The sequence below is a fragment of the Silurus aristotelis genome, assembly GCF_946808225.1.
Source record: "Silurus aristotelis genome assembly, chromosome: 21".
NCBI lineage: Eukaryota > Metazoa > Chordata > Actinopteri > Siluriformes > Siluridae > Silurus > Silurus aristotelis.
Genome location: NC_139594.1, coordinates 3,862,542 through 3,884,093, shown reverse-complemented (window position 1 = coordinate 3,884,093; position 21,552 = coordinate 3,862,542). Strand labels below are relative to the sequence as shown.

Genomic DNA, 21,552 nt, shown 5'->3' with positions numbered 1-21,552 from the left:
CTGTAAAATGGATTATGGGTATCACTTCTGCCGGAAGTAGTAGCAACATGTTTTGTTTATGTGCGGTTTGGGAGTAACACGCGCTGTTTGTGGTTGCACTTTTTTTTTTTTTACTAGAAGAAGCATAAGTTTCTTAATGAACAGTACTATAAACCAAGCCCGTGCACAGAGGGGTGGTGTCCCGGTGCCTAGAGCACGCCTCATCTGCCCTCATCGGCTGAGGTGTCCCTCTCCCCCAACCCCCCAAAGCGTTCTGTTAATCCTGACTCTGATAATCCACTCCGTGTTTTCTCCCCCGCTCAGCATCACTCACAATCCGTGTGAAGAGATTTCCCGAAGGTCGCTGCATGAACAGGTAGATGCATTACAACCCACATTACAGTCAGTGGTCGATCCTCCGAATGAATCATTTGCTAGTGTAATTATTTGCTCTCGGTCTTCTAAAAGTGATAACACCTTCTACAAAATATCCACGTCTAATCAAATTTACTCGATCAGATCTAATATAAACAAGACCAAATTTGCTGTTGTTGGCCCACTCTAAACAGAAAACAACAACAATGCCTTCACAAAAAATATATATATAAATATATATATATATATATATATATATATATATATATATATATATATATATATATATATATATATATATATATATATATATATATATATATTAAAAAGCTCAGTTAAATCATTATATAGAATATTTAGCAGTTTGTCACACAAAAAGTCTTGTAATAAGGTGTATTTCCCATTATAATCGCATGTCTTAGTTTATACTAGTAATCTATAAAACATCATATTAATTATTATTTGATTAAAAACCATAATAATAGTAGGATCATTAAAAAAAATGTTTTCAATGAGTTGTTTATAAGAATATATATATACCATTTATTAAATGCTGTAAAAGAAACAGATAAACATAAATGTAAAACAGTAAATAGTTTATTTTTTAGCAATGTGAATTGATGTTATATCAAAACTCCTTTCTTTCTTTTTTCTTTCTTTTTTCTTCCTTTTTTTCTTTCTTGTTATTTCATTCATTCTTGTCTTTCTTGCTATCTTTTCTTTTTTATTTCTTGATCTCTCTTTCTTTCTTTCTTTCTTTCTTTCTTTCTTTCTTTCTTTCTTTCTTTCTTTCTTTCTTTCTTTCTTTCTTGTTATTTCATTCATTCTTGTCTTTCTTGCTCTCTCTTTTCTTTCTTTCTTTCTTCTTTCTTTCTTTCTTTCTTTCTTTCTTTCTTTCTTTCTTTCTTTCTTTCTTCTTGCTTGCTTGCTTGCTTGCTTGCTTGATCTAGAGCAGGGGTGCACACACTATTTCAGCATGCGAGCTACCTATAAAATGACCAAGTCAAAATGATGTGCCTATTTTAAAAATGCATAAATAATATCTATATTTTTAATGTAATGCTTTCTGCCCACACCACCGTTGCGATCGACCTGTCTGGAATCGTGATCTAGACGTATTTGATCTAGAGGGTTAGACGGATCGGCTCAAGCAGGACGCCATACATACACTAATCCACACACTCATTCACACTCTCATTAACACACTCATTCACACATACGTTCACACTCACCCATTCACTCATTCACACTCTCATTAACACACTCATTCACACATACGTTCACACTCACCCATTCACTCATTCACACTCTCATTAACACACTCATTCACACATACGTTCACACTCACCCATTCACTCATTCACACTCTCATTAACACACTCATTCACACATACGTTCACACTCACCCATTCACTCACATAATGCAGCATATCCAATACACTACTTACAGGTTTTTGGAAAGTGGGAGGAAATTCAACACAGAGTAGCTTTAGGGGGCTCTGGAACCATTAGCAATGATGATGATGATGATTAGTAGTAGTAGGAGGCGGAGGAGGAGATATGAAACTAAAAAAAAGTGATGAAATGAGGAAAGACAGCCAATATGGCAACCACTACAGTGCCACCGGTCTTGTCTGGTGCAGGCATAGCTGTTCAGATCGCTCTCTCTCTCTCTTACACACACACACACACACTGTTTGCATGTGAATGTGCAGCTGTAAAGGACCATGCCAACAAAACTGTTCACACCTGTGGCGTGTAATTTCTACCCAAATTGTGCTCTGCTGTTTGGGGAATTACAAACTCATATTAAGAGATTATGTTTCACATTATATTTCACATCCTTTTTTAAAGGAAAGTAAGTTGCTTGAGTTTTACAATAAAATTATATTTATGGCAAAACAAAAATTAGTATAAATAATAAAATGTTGAATAAAAAGGGTGTACATGATGATGCATGAACTATTTTTATGATGAATGAATGGTGTGATGAAGCACGGAATTCTACACATCAGTCAGACACCTTTTCTGGAATGAAGCGAATCATGTATATAGGTTTGTCTTTCATTGTTTTCTTTTGGTTTTCTTTTCGGCTTGATTGAGGACGTGCCCTGGAATGTGTAAGAACTGGAATGTCGAGCAAGAACGAGCAGGAAGGGTGAGCTCTTATCTAACTTCTGAAACTTTGAGTTAATGTATATCTACTGTATAATTTTAAATCTCATTTATCACAGTGACACAGTGACTTTACTCCATACCCTACTATTAAAAGACAAATACACTATATGGAAAAACGTATTGGGACACCTGACTTTTCCAGCTATATGTAGTTAATTTCTACACTGTTAGCACAGGTAAGTTGAAGGCAGATAATTGTATAGAAAGTCTTTGGATGCGGCAGCATTTCATGAAGATATGGTTTGAAGTGGAATTGGTTGAAGTGGAAGAACTTGAGTAGACTTCTATAGAGTGCTAACCTCAACCCTACTGAACACCTTCTGGATGAATTGGAATTCTGACTGCACCCCAGGCCTCCTCACCTCACCTATATCAGTACCTGACTTTACTAAACCAGTACCTGGCTTTGGCTTTGGATCCGAAGATTGTGCGTTCAAATCCGGGCCACACCAAGCTGCCAAACAGTTCAAATGCATTTTTAATGCAAGAAGTGCTACTTTAGGAATCTGTGAAAGATGTAGGTCTTTATGTGTGTTTTAAAGACTGATAATGTCTTTCACCTCAGAGCCAGAACAGTGTAGAGTCTGGGTTAGGGTTAACCCTAACTCATTAAAAATATCTCAACATTTGCGATCATCACAGATCCAACACCAGCTTCTCCATGCCAGAGCCTTTAAACACTCAAAGAGGTCCAATGTCCAAACTCCACATGAATTTGGATCCAAATGGTGCTGGTACGTCTCTAGATGTGTCGGGATGTTTGCAGCATCTACTTCTTTAAAGGTCCATAATCTTCATTAGGTGGGATGTGACTGGAGCTGGCACAACCTCAGGATGCCTCGGGATGGGTAAAGAGAGAGAAGCAGTGGAGAAAAATTATTGTAGCTGCTGTTGATGATATTAACATGCACAGGTTGATAATGTGCATGTGATTAGATGTTCTGGAGCACAATGTTATGATATATGATGTGTGTTATGTGAAGAACTCGCTAAAAAGATTTTTAATCTGCACTTAAACTGGGAGAGTGTGTCTGAGCCATGAACACTGTCAGGAAGACTATTCCAAATTTTAGGAGCTAAATGTGAGAATGTTCTACCACCTTTAGTGGACTTTGCTATTCTAGGAACTACTAGAAGTCCAGAGTTTTGAAATCTCAAGGAGCGTGACGGATTGTAGTGTGTTAGGAGACTGGAGAGATACATAGGAGCCAAACCATTTGGTGTTTTGTAGGTAAGTAGCAGTAGTTTGTAGTTGATTAGAAACTTAACAGGTAGCTAGTGTAGGGACGAGAAGATTGGGGTTATATGATCATATTTTCTCGACCTTGTGAGAATTCTGACTGCTGCATTTTGGACAAACTGTAGCTTGTTTATTAATGATGCAGGACATCCACCTAGTGGACAAATTCTCATTATGTTGTGAAAGAGAAATCAACATGGGCATGTAGATTAGCTTTGTGAGAAGAAAAGGACAGTTGATTGTCCAAGGTTCCTGAAAATGTCCACAATTATTTGTGCCTTTAGTTTGTTTGTTTATGACGTCAGCATAAATGTGATATTTGAGAAATTGTGAACTTGTAAGGTATAAAGGTTACTGTTATGATTTCTAATAAAATGATTATTATCAGCCTTTAAGTTTTTTTTTTTAAACTGATGCATCATTTTGTGTACCAAATTGTTGACATTGAGACTATTTGAAAAAAACACCATTATGCTGGCCATTTTGTCTGTCTGGAAGCAGTCGGATGTGTCACATGAATAATAACAGGGTGTATTTTAATTTTCTACATTTTCTTCTCCTGAACCCTTGGGTGTGTCACCTTGATCCAGGCTGGTAAACCCTGTTGGGGTTTGCTTTCAACTCTAGACTCAGACAGGAACATACATTTTTAATGTCCATAACATACTTTCTTTTTTCCCCTTTCCTCACATCCTGATACTGGGACAGTCTGTTTCTTTTTTTTTTTCCTCACACAAACTCTCTATAGACACACACACACACACACACACACACACACACACACACACACACACACACACACACACACACACACACACACACACACACACACACACACACACACACACACTTTGTTATCCCCTGTAAACAGACCCCAATTTCTTTGTTTTCCAACAAAAGCAGGATGACATCACTGGAGCAAAGCTTGAAGACAGACGTGTGTGAGGGGGGCGTAGACGGAGAGGTGGAGCAAAGCAAGGAAGTGCTGCACAATGCTGACATCAGACTGTTCACTGCATCCATTCACTGCACAAGCACAATTGGGCTCCTTTATAATATATCTATCAGGTAGATTTAAGAATAGAAGTTGCTGACTGTCTATTGCCAGCTGTGTGAAAATGTGAGAATAACAGGAAAATGATGTGGGTAGGAATTACTGATGCTGGAAAAGAAAAAGAATCAGCGGATGAGGTATACGTTTCAGCTGAGCTCAGCAGAGCCTGTCTGGAATCTTTCATACGTCTCTGGCGCCCTCATGTGGTTTAGGCATTTATTTAAAGATACATGTAAAATGAGTTCACGTTTTTTTTATCCCCAGTAATAAAAGGCGTAAAACCCGATTTTAAACCGATTTAAAAGTGAATTATTATAAAATGCATTAATGCTGAACGGGAGGTTAAGCAAATTAGAACCAAAAATGTGTGAATCAATGAATCAATGAATCAATGAATCAATAAATCAATCAATCTATCAATCTATCTATCTATCTATCTATCTATCTATCTATCTATCTATCTATCTATCTATCTATCTATCTATCTATCTATCTATCTATCTATCTATCTTTCTTTCTTTCTTTCTTTCTTTCTTTCTCAATTTCTTTCTCTTTCTCAATTTCTTTCTTTATTTCTTCCACTCTGTGTATTTCTGGCTTTTCCTGTCTTTCTTTTCTTTCATCCATTCAGATGGTGTTTGTTTGTTTTATTGATAATTTCCTAAATCAATATTTCATCAATCTTTTTTTTTAAAGGCATTATTCTTCAGGTGCTCTTCATATTAGAGCATACACAATGTGTAAGTGTCTTTTATTACGCAGAAGGGTGTAGCTTTTACTTGAAGTTTTTGTGTGTGTGTGAGTGAAAATAAGTGCAAAAAAGACAAGCACCTGTTTGATATCACCCCTAGAAATTAGTCATATGACCAATCTTGGGGATCTCAGTGCAGACTTATACATGTCCATGTTATCTCAGATAATATTCAAATAATAAATGATACCTGGTAAAGGAAAAAAGTTTGGTTACCCCAAAACAAACTATCCCTGTTTTAGGACTCTAGTGAGAAATGAAGAAGAAACTAGGGATGAAACTCAGGAGAAAAGAGACAGTACATGTAAAAACCTTCGGAAAAACTCTACTCTAAAAAGATTCATAGTAGGAAAAAATAGAGAAAAGAGGTAGTTATGGGTTAAATCAAAGGAATTTTTTATGGTTTTAAATAATTAACATTCAGGAAAAATACAGAAACAAACCCTAGTATGGCTCATTGGATTAAAATTAATTTTTAAAAAATGCACAAAATAAAATAGGTATAAATTTTTATGAAACATTTATTTGTTCACTTTCCTAGTACATATGCTAAACAAAACATTTTTCAATTCAAGATATTTGATTTTTATTAAATTCAAATGTAATGCAGTTTCGAGTTTTATTTGCCGGTCTGATTGTAAGACTAAGAAATATAAAATTGACATTGATAAAGGTCAGAAACATGTTTCTAAAGCTTCCATTAAATACAATTCAGTACATTGCTGAGATTATTAAAACATTTAAAAAATGTATGCTTTTTTCTTTTACCCTTTCAGTGCAGTACAGATGAGATGCAATGTTTCAAGTGTTACTTCAGAACCTCTTTTAAAAAAAAAAACTGAAGAAAAAACTTCAAGTAGTTCTGGTTTAAGAGTCTCTTATATCTCTTTGTGTCCATCTGCAGATGTGGGTGTGCTGAAGAACGTTTCCAACTCCAGCAGCAAAACAGGCAGAATACCGTCCAATAACGCCAAACCCTCCCAGGAACAACGCAGTCCTCTATAAACACAAAGTAAGAATCAGAGCCAGTGGTTAAGGTGCTGGGTTACTGATTGTAAGATCGGGGGGTTCAAGCCCTGGTATCGCCAAGCTGCCACTCTTGAGGGCCCTTGAGCAAGGCCCTTAACCCTCTGTGCTCCGAGGGCACCATATCATGGCTGATTCTGCGCTCTGACCCCAGTTTCTGAGCAAACTGGGATATGTGAAGAAAATAATTTTACTGTGCTGTAATGTACATGTAACAAATAAAGGCAAACAAATAAAATATTCTATATATCAGATTAAAGGAGCAGTATTTGGTCATTTATCAGAGACTAGAAACATCTTCAAACATTAAAACTGCTCTTTTAAACTCTCAAAAATATCTGGAAACTGTTGCTATTTGTGTAAATCTTGACCTCAAGTATCAAGATCCTACACCTGGGATCTCCAAACTTTTGTTCACCTCAGACCAGCTTTGGTTTAAGACTTCGTGTTTAATTATATATATATATATATATATATATATATATATATATATATATATATATATATATATATATATATATATATATATAAAAAAATCAAAGGTTTTAGTCACCTGTCATCGAGGATCAAAAAGCCCCTCTGTTGAAGTTTCTGAACATCTGCTGAGGCACCGAGAACCTGGTGAAGGTTCACCTCTGGGCTGAACGCTGCCCAGTGCTTCTCCACCAAAACCAAACAGATTAACATGAGGGTTAGTTTCCACAACTCATCCAACACAACTAATTCAGGGCATGAAACAACCGGTACCTGCATTTTAAACCAACAGAAATAACTGTGTTTGGATAAATATTGAATAAAACACTCTGGTTGTGCTGTTACAGGTAGCTTGTAATATTAGTGTCACTAAAGCAAAACTGGTTCAATTCCTCTGACAGTAAGTGATTTATTGCTCTTAGAAAATGCCTGCCAACAATTAAAATGTTTGATTCATTAAAGAATGTCATGTTGCACTTTTTATCCATTTATCGTTACATGTAATGTATAAACACTTGATGCATATACTTTTTTTCAGTTTTGATTTGACAAATAAAATATAAAACATTCAGAAAGACAGGCTTTGTTGGTGTATATTATTGTATATATACAGTGAGGAAAATAAATATTTGAACACGCTGCTATTTTGCAAGTTCTCCCACTTAGAAATAATGGAGGGGTCTGAAATGTTCATCGTAGGTGCATGTCCACTGTGAGAGACATAATCTAAAAAAAAAAAATTTTTTTTTACTATTTATTTGTATGATACAGCTGCAAATAAGTATTTGAACACCTGAGAAAGTCAATGTTGATATTTGGTACAGGAGCCTTTGTTTGCAATTACAGAGGTCAAACATTTCCTGTAGTTTTTCACCAGGTTTGCACACACTGCAGGAGGGATTTTGGCCCACTCCTCCACACAGATCTTCTCTAGATCAGTCAGGTTTCTGGCCTGTCTCTGAGAAACACGGAGTTTGAGCTCCCTCCAAAGATTCTCTATTGGGTTTAGGTCTGGAGACTGGCTAGGCCACGCCAGAACCTTGATATGCTTCTTACAGAACCACTCCTTGGTTATCCTGGCTGTGTGCTTCGGGTCATTGTCATGTTAGAAGACCCAGCCTCGACCCATCTTCAATGCTCTAACTGAGAGAAGGAGGTTGTTCCCCGAAATCTCGCAATACATGGCCCCGGTCATCCTCTCCTTAATACAGTGCAGTCGCCCTGTCCCATGTGCAGAAAACCACCCCCAAAGCATGATGCTACCACCCCCATGCTTTACAGTAGGGATGGTGTTTTTGGGATGGTACTCATCATTCTTTTTCCTCCAAACACGTTTAGTGGAATTATGACCCAAAAGTTCTATTTTGGTCTCATCTGACCACATGACTTTCTCCCATGACTCCTCTGGATCATCCAAATGGTCATTGGCAAACTTAAGACGTGCCTGGACATGTGCTGGTTTAAGCAGGGGAACCTTCCGTGCCATGCATGATTTCAAACCATGACGTCTTAGTGTATTACCAACAGTAACCTTGGAAACGGTGGTCCCAGCTCTTTTCAGGTCATTGACCAGCTCCTCCCGTGTAGTTTTGGGCTGATTTCTCACCTTCCTTAGGATCATTGAGACCCCACGAGGTGAGATCTTGCATGGAGCCCCAGTCCGAGGGAGATTGACAGTCATGTTTAGCTTCTTCCATTTTCTAATGATTGCTCCAACAGTGGACCTTTTTTCACCAAGCTGCTTGGCAATTTCCCCGTAGCCCTTTCCAGCCTTGTGGAGGTGTATAATTTTGTCTCTAGTGTCTTTGGACAGTTCTTTGGTCTTGGCCATGTTAGTAGTTGGATTCTTACTGATTGTATGGGGTGGACAGGTGTCTTTATGCAGCTAACAGGTGCATCTATTTAAAGATAATAAATGTAGTGGAGGTGGACATTTTAAAGGACGACTAACAGGTCTTTGAGGGTCAGAATTCTAGCTGATAGACAGGTGTTCAAATACTTATTTGCAGCTGTATCATACAAATAAATAGTTTAAAAATCATATATTGTGATTTCTGGATTTTTTTTTTTAGATTATGTCTCTCACAGTGGACATGCACCTACGATGACAATTTCAGACCCCTTCATGACTGCTAAGTGGGAGAACTTGCAAAATAGCAGGGTGTTCAAATACTTATTTTCCTCACAGTATATTATATATATATATATATATATATATATATATATATATATATATATATATATAAAATGGCTGTTTATATTTCATAGAATGTAATTTCCGATTAAAATGAGATTTTTCCATACCTTATGGGAAATCCCTTCAGTCAATCGGAGTCCCATGACCAACACCTCCTCCAGACTGCAGACACGACACGACACAGCAGAGGTTAATATCCTGAGCGTGCGGTATGTTCAGTACTTGACAAGTTGTGAATGTATGAATGAAGCTCACAGGCCTTGCTGACTAAGCTGTATGCGTCTGCGTGTTGCATGTCCGTGTTGCTGCACTTCTCTCATCCAGAAGTCTGGCTCTAAAGTCTGAGTGCGAGCCTCCCGATGGATCAAGCCCAGAGCTCGAGGAACGAACCGACCATGAGCTCCTGAAACACAACCGAGTACACGAACAGCAAACTGAACTCCAGCTTTTTTTCCTGTACGAGAACTGAAGACATCTTTCTTATCTCTCTCTTTTTGTCTGTGTATCTATTTCTGTCTCTCTTTCTGTGCATCTGTCTATCTCTGTCTGTCTCTCAGTGTGTGTATGTTTATCTTTTTGTCTTTTTGTATTTATGTCTGTTTTTTGTCTTTACCTTTCTACATTTTTTATCTTTTACCCTTCCTCCCTCCCTTCCTCTTTTTTGTCTGTTTTATTCAGACTCTCTCTCTCTCTCTCTCTCTCTCTCTCTCTCTCTCTCTCTCTCTCTCTCTCTCTTTCTCTTTCTCCCATCAGTATGAATAAACATTTCAGATTGAATTTACATAAGTAAAAACGTACCTGGTCCAACTCCTATATACGGCTGTGCTCTCCAGTAGCCCAGGTTGTGTGTGCTTACAGCATTCTAAACAAATCAAACAGAAACATCGCTGTAGCTTTAGAGTCATAAAATTTCCACTTTAAACCATCACTTTTCTGCACTCACATGTCTGGCGAAGTTGGACACCTCGTACTGCAGGAATCCGGCCTGCTCCAGAACCTTCCGAGCGGACTTGTACATGGAGGCAGACACATCATCAGCAGGCATGCTGACGTTTCCCTGCTCTACCTGCTTGTACAGGTGAGTTCCTCTCTCCAGGGTCAGCTGGTACAGAGACACATGATCATCACACACACGCAGAACTTCCTCCAACTCTCTCTCCCACGATGCGACTCTCTGACCTGGAATTCCAAACATGACATCGACCGAAACACGTCCGGGGCAGAGGGTCCGAGCTTCTTCCAGAGTCTGCAGAGCCTGCTGCGGGTCATGATCCCTCCCGAGAACCCTCAGGCTGGACTCGTTCAGAGACTGTGAAGAGATAAATTCACGTACCAGGAGAATCTGCTCAGTGGCACAGATATGGGTTGTGGCTTTTTTTGTACTTTGCATGAGGTAGTCTGCATTGGTGTAGAGACAAATCGTATAGCTGAAGGTTCATAGTTCAGTGGTTAAAAGCTTTAAAGCCTATAGAGCCCTGGAGTCTTTCATTTTCTTTGGAACTCTCTAGAACCCTCAGGTCTGTAGAAATTATTTTTCAAAACACTTAAAACAGCCCATAGTATCTTCTGGTCTGTAGAAATTATTATAACTCCAAAAACCAGAAGATACTATGGGCTGTTTTAAGTGTCTTGAAAAGTTCTTTAATGGATTTGAGAATGACCTAGAAAGAATTCATTACTACAAACCATATAGACCTTAATGTCTTTAGAACCTTCATCTCTCATAGGACCTGCATGCTTTTTGGGTTGAGGTGAATTTTTCTGTTGTAGAGTAACATGTTTGCCCCATTAAGTGTGTGTGTGTGTGTGTGTGTGTGTGTGTGTGTGTGTTCACACCTGCACCCCAACAGAAAACCGATTGACTCCGGCAGACACGAAATCTCTGAGTGCGGTTCTTCCTGAGGGCGCAGGGTTCACTTCAAGCGTCACTTCGGCGTGTTTGCGGAGGCGCGCGTGTGCCGAGACGCTCTCTAGTACAGCAGTTACTGTGGAGGTTAGGGCCAGGCTTGGAGTTCCTCCGCCAAAGAACACTGAGCTGATCCTACACAGAACATATACTTCTTGTAAACAAATGCCATATAACTAACATTCAGTATCCGAATGAACAACATAAGTAGAATTCTGCATTTCTGTGTACAGTGGTTACTCGGGTGCTTGGAAAAAAAAATCACAAATGTTTGTGGACACCTGACCGTAAGACTGGTATGCGGTTTATAAATATTCCATTCTACACAGAGTCCTAATTCTCTCTTATAATAGCATCCACTTTTCTGGGAAGATGTTCCATTAGATTTTGTGGAGATTTGTGTGAGATTGTTTCAGCCACACGAATCTTAACAAAGTCAGGTGCTGATGTAGGTGAGGTGAGGAGGCCTGGGGTGCAGTCAGCGATCACATTCATCCCAATGGTGTTCAATAAGGTTGAGGTCGAAGCTCTATCACAGGAGATCTTCATGGAGCTGCTTTGTGTTCTGGGGCATTGTCATGCTGGAGCAGGTTTGGGTAAAGGGAATATTTACAATTGTATGCCTCCATATTTACAATCGTATGCCTCCAACTTTGGTAACAGTTTGGGAAAGAAACCACATATAGCTGGAAAGTCAGTCAAGTAATTTAGTCCATATTGTGTCTTATTTCTTGCATGTAGTTTAGCAAATTGTCTCAATTGTCTTTGAGTCAGTTTGCCAATAGCACCAACTTATGAGTCATAACAATGAGGAAGAAACTTTTCATGGAAAACTATTCACCGCCCTCTACTGGGTGACATTGAATGAAGGGATTATAAACTATTACAGTACACAGGAGTATCAGGGTGTGTGTGTGTGTGTGAGTACATACTGAGAAACTTGGCTGAGCTGCAGCAGTGTCCGGATCTCCTGCTGAAGGCATTCTGTCATAACCTCGTTATTCACCGAGCGAGGGATGTACTTGTTAAAGTTGCAGTAAGAGCATCGCTTCAAGCAGTACGGCCACTTTTCGAAAAGAAAAAGAGAGTCTACATGTTGGCAGTCTGAAGTTTGCTTCTTAGGAGTTGGAGCTACAATTATTATTCATATTATTATATTTTTGTGATTTGGATAATTGTTGTGTTTGTTGGCACTGGTCATTATTTTTTTTACTGTTATATAATTGCTATTTAATACATAACAGGGAAGTGTAAACTTAGTAGACTTTGGATCTGAAGGTCATGAGTTTAAATCCCAGCCACACCACACCAAGCTGCCACTCCATGTGGCCCTTAAGCAGGGCCCTCAACACCATTGCTGGTTAGTTGCATGAATTAGATAAATAATTTAGTGTGTATCCGCAATAGGAAATGTAATTAATGCACCACATAAAGACAGGAAGACACTGTGATACTCACATGGACATACAGTGAAGCCTGTTCTGGATGTCCTGCAGGACTTTGCTCCTGACTGCTGTAAACTTTAATTCCTCCTGCCTGCTCACCCGGACACATCAAACCCGAGCGCCTCCAGACAGCACACAAAATATTCATATTTAACCCATATATTTACGCCATATTGTCTTTTAGCAACGAATGCATTTCAACTATTTAACATATTATATATACATATAAAATATATACATAAAATTTTCAAAACAACTCAAACTCGTGCCAGGAAAACATTTGCGGAACTATTTTACGGATACACATGTTGGTTCTGTCCCAAACGGAAAGATCTTTTCCTGCGCACTTCGGGCTATGCAAGTGACTGGCAATGAGCAGCTGAAATAGTGCTCTCTAGCGGCCTAATGAGGTAACACACGGATTACTTTTGTAGTATATTATTTGTTTTACTTATTATTTTTTTATTATTATTTATTACTATGTAATAGTTATTATTTATTAAATACAGTATTATTATTATTAGTGTTGTGTTATGTAGTGTGTGTTGATGCTGTTATTAAAACATAAATCCCTTATTACATTTACGTTAGAAACTCCATAGAACTTCTAAGCTTATAAAACATTTTGTACTTATTATTTAAAACTAGGTGTCCGCCTTCCTAGATTTTGTCTTCTTTTTTCTGCTTTTGCAAGTGTGTGATGTCGTTCGAATATTCACAATAATCCAAAACTATAAAACACTATATAAAAAACAACAACAACAACAACAACAACAACCAATATTTATTATTTTAATAAGTATTATAGTAAGTAATAAGACCTCTGGACCACCTCAAGCATGTAAAAACAGTACCAAACAAAATTAAATGTTTTTATTAATAAAATATGTACTTTTATAAATGTATATAAAAGTACCAGTTAAAAGTTTGGATACACCCTTTCATTCGGTGTTTATTATTATTATTTTTATTATTATTATTATTATTTTCAACATTATACATTAATACCGAAAACATCCAAACTATGAAAAAAAAACACGTATGGAATTATGTCTAAATTATTGTTTAACAACCAAGAATTTTTTTTATATTGTACATTGTGGATGCCTTCAATATTAATGTACAGTAGTAAAACAACTAAAAATACAGAAACATGCCATGTATTTTTACATATATTATTTTTTTCGCAGAACCCAAACTCGTGCTAAGAGAAAATTTGTTGCACGGAACTATTTAACGGTTGCACACATGGTTCTGTCCTAAACGGAAATATAGCTCCCTTTGCACATCGGGGTATGCAAGTGACTGGCAATGAGCAGATTAAATTATTGCCACCTAGCGGCTGAGAGAGGTAACACATACATTACCTTTTTAATATTTGTTTTACAAAAACAATTGGATATATTGTTGGTTTTGAGTGGTAAGACTTGCTTTTATTTATTTTGTTATTATTTATTTGTATATATTAAACAACATATTTAAACAACCCAAACCTTAATTTAACAAGAAAATGTAAATCTGGCAACCCATGAAGTACTTTCGGTTTCTTTTCTAACAGCACAGTGGCGTCTTGGTGGCATTTTTTCTTCTGAATATAACATCTTTTTTATTTCTATTCGTGAAAAAAAATGTTGTTAATACACCGACTGTATTATTTTTCTATATTATAGTTTGTGTATAAGGTCCTTTTGCCTAAAAATCCAAGGTAAGAACGCTTCCTGATCCTGCTGCATCATATACACGCACATCGCACTTTTTCTGTTTACACATTTAATGTGATTGTATATTTATTATATTTATTAGCACGCAGAAATGTCAGTAACATCATTTACATATTCTACTCATGAATATATCAGATTTGCATTGTGCATATGAGACTGGAATGAAGAGGAATGTGTAAAAGAATGAGCAATTCTTGATTTTTAATTTGTTAATACCCTCATCTACATTTCTCACGTGGAAAAAGTTCAAAGTTTAAGTGCATTCTACCTGAACTGGGATCACGTGTACTCAAGACGTCAGAAAGTCACGTGTTTTATACAGTGTCTGTAAAAAGTTTGGAAACCTCATGATCTTGGAATCTTATAATCTCAAAATACACCAGAAGTGGACAAGAAATGCCTGGAAGAAGGTTCTGTCTACAGATAAGGGGAAATGGGACATAGTTGCCTCCACCAGAAGAACTTGTAGGACAGAGAACAGGACAGAAGATGTTATCAGACTGCCTCACCCACACAGTCACATGGGTTGGAAACCTGATAGTTTAGGGTTGTTTTGAAGCAGGGAATGTTGGAGACTTGTTCCAGGTAAAAGGAACCAACATGGCAACCATTCCAGCACCATGCAGTTCCGTCTGGACTGCGGCTCATTGGAACCCAATTCACCGTACAACAAGATGATAAATGGAAACACACGTCCGAGTTCTGTAAGCGTTATTTACAGATCAGACAGTCAACTGGACCTAAATCCTATTGATCTACTCTGGGATGAACTGGATCACAAGATCAGAAAGAAAACTCCAACCAGTGAAGAACCGTTAGAAGACTGTATGTGAAAAGTTAATTCAAAGACAATATGATGTCTAAAGTGTCTACAATAGTCATGAATAATCATCTGTAAATATCATTTACATTTAAAGTCTATGTAACTTTTGCGCAGTGATTTTGAACCAATCAGAATCAAGTATTCAAACAAACTTTAGTATGATTGAAAATGATTGTATAAGTAAAAAAGTAAGAAAAAAAAGCTTAATTAATATTACTTACTTAATCTCTCTCTCTCTCTCTCTCTCTCTCTCTCTCTCGCTCTCGCTCTTGCTCTCACACTATTCATTAAAATGTATTCAAATGAATGTAACTGTATCGCAGTACTTTTTCTTTTGTATATGATTCCAAGCAGCAGAAATGTAGATCTAAAGAAACTATAGATAAAATGATAAAATGACAAGTAATTATAATAAAGCGTCATTCCGATCGATTCATTTCCAATGTTGGGACGTGACCGTGTTATAAGGTGATAATCCACAGCTAGTTGTGAGGCTTTACACCGTTTTAATGCTTTTCAGATCGTGCACTGAAACGGTGTAACACACACAAATAAAACTCCGTCAGAACACTCAGCAACAGACAGAAGTGTTGTACGTCTCTTTTTCCACACAGGCGAATGACGAACTGAAAGAAGATGGCAGCAGTCGAAGGTAAGTGACCTGACTTTGACTCATATGTCAGTGTATAATATACGGTAAAAAAAAAGAAAATAAAAGACTCTTCTTGCTTTGTTTGAACTCAGATACTTCGCCCGATTGCCACTCCGTCCCAGTGAGGCGCAAGAATAGCATTACTGATCCTCCTCTTAGTGAGTTAACTATCTGTCTACATGCTTACATTTATTCCTTCATGCATGTATTACAATGTTTATTTAAACTACATCCTGTTTTCCAGTGTGTATTATGGCGTTTGGAAGCTCTGGTGATCAGCAGTTCTCTCTCACCGAGTCGATCCTGCAGAAAGCAGTCTTTACTGGTGCAGAGCCTAACAATATATTAACTACGAAGACTTGTGGAAACGTGTGTGAAAGAAATGTGACTCTGGTCAACACTCCAAATCTGGACAATCACAAAATATTACACTACATGCTGAAAAAAGAGTTCAAGAAGGCGATTTGTTTCTCGTGTCCGGGACCGCACGCCGTCCTGTTCGTGCTGAATGCGTCAGAGGTGCCACAGAATGTATTCGCCGTTTTCAACCCGGTGGTGCAGTGTTTTGGAGAACACATCCTGAACCTTACAATGATCATTTTCTACCATGAAGAAAAGACGTTGAGTTCGCCGTTAGAGGAAATGGTGAAAAAGAATAAACAATTGATGGAGCTTCTTAAAAAATGCGGTCATAGGTATCTGGTCTTCGACAGGATGAAGAACAGGAACGAGGGCACTGTAATAAGGAAACTGTTTGAGGAAATAGACAAGATGGAGGAAAAGCATGGGATTTTCACGAATCGGGAGTTTGAAGATGCTGATAAGCGAATCAGGATAGAAGAGAAAATCCTACAAGATAAGAGAAAGAGGGAGGTCAGGGTCATGAGGGAGGAGCTGGAGCAGAAGTATTCTGCAGAAAAGGAAGATCTGGAAAAAGAAATAAGAATTTATGAAGAAAAGATCAGATTAGAGAACAGGGAAAAGGCTGAGGTGCAGGTCGCAGACAGACTCGGCGTCACTCTCAGACTCGTCGATTACATGGCAGCGGTAGGAAAAGGAGCGGTTGCAGGGGCAGTGATAGCGAAGGTGTTAGGGTTTCCGGGGATGGCCATAGGAGCAGGGGTTGGTGCAGCATTCGGTTGTTTATTAGGTGGTGCAGCTGGAGCAGTTTGGAACATTATTAATGATGCTTGGGCAGATTTTAGAAGAGACACAACTTAACAACGAATAGGTACTTTAACTGTAGGCGTTCACACGTTGGCAAGTACAATGGTCCTCGAACATGCCGTCCTTTTCATAATCACAGTCCACAGCCAACACGTGGATCAGGATTTACAGGAATTGATGTTAAAACACAAAATTACTGTTTCCCACTGCGTTCTTGGTGTTTTGTCACTGCAATACCTCGTATATGTTACACAAATGAACTATACACAAACCTTCCTGCATGCAACCAGAAATAATTTATAGTTTGGTAGAAATAGTAGCCAATCACAGTGAAGAAAGTGGGATATAGAAGTTATAGGGGGATATGAATGGGGGTTTATACAGGTGCAAATGAACTAAAGGAATAAAGAAAACTGTGTTTATTATCTATACACCAGCACCTTGGTCTGTAGACCTCAAGATCTGAAAACGGAATCAACAGAATTTCCAAGTAGGACTCGATATTAAAGAAGACAAACTAAAGTTAAAGAGATGAGAAGCTCCTTAGACTTTGAATTCCATGCTGTCAGAAAGTTTACAGATTTTCTGTTTGGTTGCATCAGACAGTTTTTTAAGAGCTTTTGAAGGAGCACTTTAATCTTCCATGAAACATCTGCCTTTTGTATTAGCCATTCCATTTCTGTGCTATTTCTTGGTTTGGCTCATCATCATATTGAACAAGTCTGTTCCTCCTTGCAGAGACAACCAGCTTTCGAGATAAAATATTCTTATTTCTATAAGAATCAATCTTTATGAACCAACTGTTGCAAAATACAGCCTCAAAGCATCACTAATCCACCTTTTTTGATTATTCTACAGTGGTTTTGAGGTTCATTTGTTTGTTAGGTATTCCCTTAAAATCTCCAAAATGATTAACAGCACGCATGACTATAAATTTGTTTATTTGACCCCAAATCACTGTGCTGTGCACATTGGGGTTCTAATTATATTTAGGTCTTATATCCTCAGAAATAGGTTCCCTGGTGGTCTAGTGGTTAGGATGCGGTGCTCTCACCGCTGCGGCCCGGGTTCAATCCCCGGTCAGGGAACCAACCTCAGTAGTTAGGGTTGCACAAGTGTTGCACTCTTAGTGCCGGTCCCAAGCCCAGATAAATGGGGAGGGTTGCGTTAGGAAGGGCATCCAGCGTAAGAACATGCGGATGATCCGCTGTGGCAACCCCTAACGGGAGAAGCTGAAAGAAAGTTTATCCTTAGCAATATCCTTGTGCAGTATTACATTTTTATTTCCGGCCAAGATTTTACCCAAGCACAGCGAGCATTAAAGAAAGATTATGATACATAACATGCTGTGGTGCTGAAAATTGGAGTTGTGTCCTTGCCCAAGAATAACCATTTTATATTTTTTTTGTTCATGTTGTAATAGATGTATATACAGTAGAAAATGTATTGATGTGTTTCTAGTTTCATTATTTTTTTGTGAGGGGTGAAAATACTTTTAGAGGGATAATAAAGCACTTTAACCCAAAGTAAACAAAAAGAATTATGAGTAATGTATTTTATCAAACATGAAATATATTTTGATTTTGTTCTCATAACAAAATACTGCCAAATACATATATATTTTGGTATTTTGCACACACAACTTACATCTCATGCGGATGTGACACACTAAATATCATGCCCGTGGATGTTTTGGGTGCTACAGTTTCTGAATGTGATTAAAACATTATTTGTCCAATAAAAGCAAATAATAAAGCAATATTTTTGCATGGTTTTTTTCTATTTGCTTTAAATTCATGCTTTATAGTATTTTTTATAATATACATCAGGGATCCACAACCACCTGGTCATGGACCGGTACTGGGCCATGGATCATTTGGTAGCGGGTCACACAGAAAGAATACTAAAAGTCCTATTTTATTTTCATTTTGGCATTGACAAAAAAGGACAGAAGGTGGACGTAGAGGTGGCAGAATTGAAGATGCTGCGATTTTCATCCTAAGTGATGAGGATGGACAGCTTTAGAAATTCGTTCATTAGAAGACAAGGTGAGATTGAGATGGTTTGGTCATGTAGAGAAGAGGGACATGGGGGGTATATCAGTAGAAGAATGCTGAGAATGGAGCCACCAGGAAGGAGGAAAAGAAGGAGGTCTATGGTGGTGAGGGAAGACATGCAGGTGGTTGGTTTCAAAGAGGCAAATGTAGAGGACAGTATGATATGGAGATGGAAGATCTGCTGTGTTGAAAAAAAAAAAAAAGACCATTTCCACCTGTGAGTCGAGTTACATGAGTTAAGTTACATTATAATTATATATGCAATAATTCACGTAATTATTAAATCATATAATATGTAATATCATATGCACATATATTGTGTTCAGTTATGCGCCAGTCAGTGGAAATATTGCCTGGTTGATTGTTTAATAAAGGTCGGGGAACACTAATATACATTAAATAAAAACTTTTATTTTTATAAGAAACAATTATAATCTATTGTTTTGTATATTTAGATAATTCTGTCAGGATTTTGGGGTCTAGTTAGGGTCCTATAATAATTTTCTTTGGGCTGTTATCCTTTTTTGTCCACCAGATGTAGCTACTGATTGCTGATTGTCCACACCTGAGTGCTATCTTTACAGTACTGTGTTTAAGTTCTCTGTGTCTTCAGCAAGTTTTGGAAAAGTTTTACTTACACCTTGCCCAACTTCTTCCTAGAAAAGACTTTGCCCTATTTAAAATAGGGCAAATTTCACACAGTTTCTTTCCCTGGTATATGCTGAAAGAGTTTGGCACCCATGCAGTCACCCCTGTTTCTAATCTTGGCCTGGACAAATACTCTTCCATGTTACTTTAAAAAAAATCACCTTGCTCATATAACCAGGTTAGTAATTCGATATGAAAATGATCATGACCCATAAATAAAAATGCAAACTCTAAATACAAAAATGGAGTAAATCTAAATTGTACTTTTTCATGCATCTGTTTTTTACTGAGGAGTTTCCATCTGGTCAAATTTTAAACTTTTTAACTTTCACTTTTATTAAAAGTATTTTACTTACTCAACTACATTTTGCAAAATCATTCGTTCCTTTTTATTGGATAAAAACTTAACTGGTCAAACAAGCTACAGACCCCCAATCAGAGTTGAGTGCGCGCTCTGTTTTTATTTCCTGACTCGAACTTGCCACAACACCCGTGACCGTGAGTTTTTTTGTTTTTTAGTTAAAATTTTTAGTTAATTTTTTATTTTATTTTATAATAATATTTAATTTGAATAGATATCAATCAGTGTTTGACTCATTCTATTAATGGATTTTTGTTCTAAGAGTAACATTAGAGTCTTGATTAAGCAAAACATTTGTCAAAAATGATCATAGGAATATTACAGTCATAATAAATTACAGTACTTTGGACATTTAAGTACATTTGAAGGCAAATTCGTTACTTTTGTACTTCTACTCAAGTAAAGGTTTAAATTGAGCACTGGGAGGAGACCCCGGGGAAGACCTAGGACACGCTGGAGAGTGTCTCCCGGCTGGCCTGGGAACGCCTTGGTGTCCCCCCGGAAGAGCTGGAAGAAGTGGCTAGGGAGAGGGAAGTCTGGGCATCTTTGCTTAGACTGCTGCCCCCGCGACCCGGCCTCGGATAAGCGGGAGAAGATGGATGGATGGACCTTTCACTGGAGAAGTAATTTACTTATTGTATCTCTACTTTTACTTAAGTACATGGCTTCCACCACTGGGGAATGAACCTTGACATGATCCTACATTTGTTTAAGGTGGATGAAGATGAATACCTTCAACCTACATATTGTCACTCGGATCAATTCTGATTTGGTAAGATGGTCCAAGATCTGGATTATTATTTTCCTTCAGCCAAAAATATTTCTGATTAAAATATTAAAATGTAAACATACTTAGGTTTCTTGCTTCATTGAGAAGGCCTGTCCCCTCACACACCTACATGTTTAATGGTTTGTACAGCCTAAAAAAAACAACAACACATTTGTAACACTTTGCTTTCTGTGTGAACTGCTACGTCATTGCAAAAAATGCAGTCGTACAGCGCAGACGAGTGATTTTGTACGTCACTCGGTAAATACCATACCTTGTCACTTTGTCAGACCAATCAGAAGGTTTTATTTTAAATGTTTACTCACTTCATCCCAGAGCCATTGTAGAGTAGATCCTATATCGTCTACTAACCTAGTTATGTTAGTTTGAAGGTAGTTAAATCCATAGCAACAATTACACACAAATACACAAAAAGAATCCTTACTACTTCACCAGTCAGGGTTGTTGTTTATTTAATACTTGAAATAATTATACGTGATATTTTTGTTGTATTGTGTTGTATAGATTCAGATCATTTACAGCTATTTTTTAAATACCAATTCCAATGTATGCTCATTTACTTTTTATATTTATTTAAACAGAATGACAGGAGACGGGCTGTACCTGTGTGTGTGTGTGTGTGTGTGTGTGTGTGTGTGTGTGTGTGTATGTATACAGTATGTGTCCCTCCCCTTAGCATGAACACACCTACTGTATAGACGGGATTCC

The 21,552-nt window shown here is 37.7% G+C and overlaps 2 protein-coding genes and 1 long non-coding RNA gene across 3 annotated transcripts; 2 read left to right on the top strand and 1 right to left on the bottom strand.

Annotated features, from left to right (window-relative positions):
* The first annotated feature begins 109 nt into the window (after positions 1 to 109).
* LOC310717007 lies at positions 110 to 5,161 on the top strand. The gene is made up of 3 exons (XR_014530714.1): positions 110 to 355; positions 2,458 to 2,512; positions 4,673 to 5,161. It is a non-coding gene; the product is annotated as an uncharacterized lncRNA (long non-coding RNA).
* A 921-nt stretch (positions 5,162 to 6,082) lies between these two features.
* On the bottom strand, positions 6,083 to 13,024 carry rsad1 (radical S-adenosyl methionine domain containing 1). The gene is made up of 9 exons (XM_083524533.1): positions 12,639 to 13,024; positions 12,113 to 12,246; positions 11,111 to 11,315; positions 10,218 to 10,583; positions 10,073 to 10,136; positions 9,530 to 9,677; positions 9,382 to 9,436; positions 7,157 to 7,260; positions 6,083 to 6,576 (listed from the first exon to the last, which is right to left on the bottom strand). Exons 1-9 carry the CDS (start codon positions 12,771 to 12,773, stop codon positions 6,456 to 6,458), a joined length of 1,332 nt encoding a protein of 443 aa, XP_083380659.1. The 5' UTR covers positions 12,774 to 13,024; the 3' UTR covers positions 6,083 to 6,455.
* A 2,752-nt stretch (positions 13,025 to 15,776) lies between these two features.
* LOC310716931 (GTPase IMAP family member 7-like) lies at positions 15,777 to 17,540 on the top strand. Its single transcript, XM_083524579.1, has 3 exons — positions 15,777 to 15,821; positions 15,914 to 15,979; positions 16,066 to 17,540. Exons 1-3 carry the CDS (start codon positions 15,806 to 15,808, stop codon positions 17,040 to 17,042), a joined length of 1,059 nt encoding a protein of 352 aa, XP_083380705.1. The 5' UTR covers positions 15,777 to 15,805; the 3' UTR covers positions 17,043 to 17,540.
* Positions 17,541 to 21,552: the final 4,012 nt, after the last annotated feature.

Coding starts and splice junctions, on each gene's coding strand:
- rsad1 (XM_083524533.1), bottom strand. CDS start 12,773: ATGAATATTTTGTGTGCTGTCTGGAGGCGCTCGGGTTTGATGTGTCCG. Junction 11,316..12,112: donor CAGCTCAGCCAAGTTTCTCA/GTATGTACTCAC, acceptor TGTTCTGTGTAG/GATCAGCTCAGTGTTCTTTG. Junction 10,584..11,110: donor GGTTTTCTGTTGGGGTGCAG/GTGTGAACACAC, acceptor ATCTCTTCACAG/TCTCTGAACGAGTCCAGCCT.
- LOC310716931 (XM_083524579.1), top strand. Junction 15,980..16,065: donor CATTACTGATCCTCCTCTTA/GTGAGTTAACTA, acceptor CCTGTTTTCCAG/TGTGTATTATGGCGTTTGGA.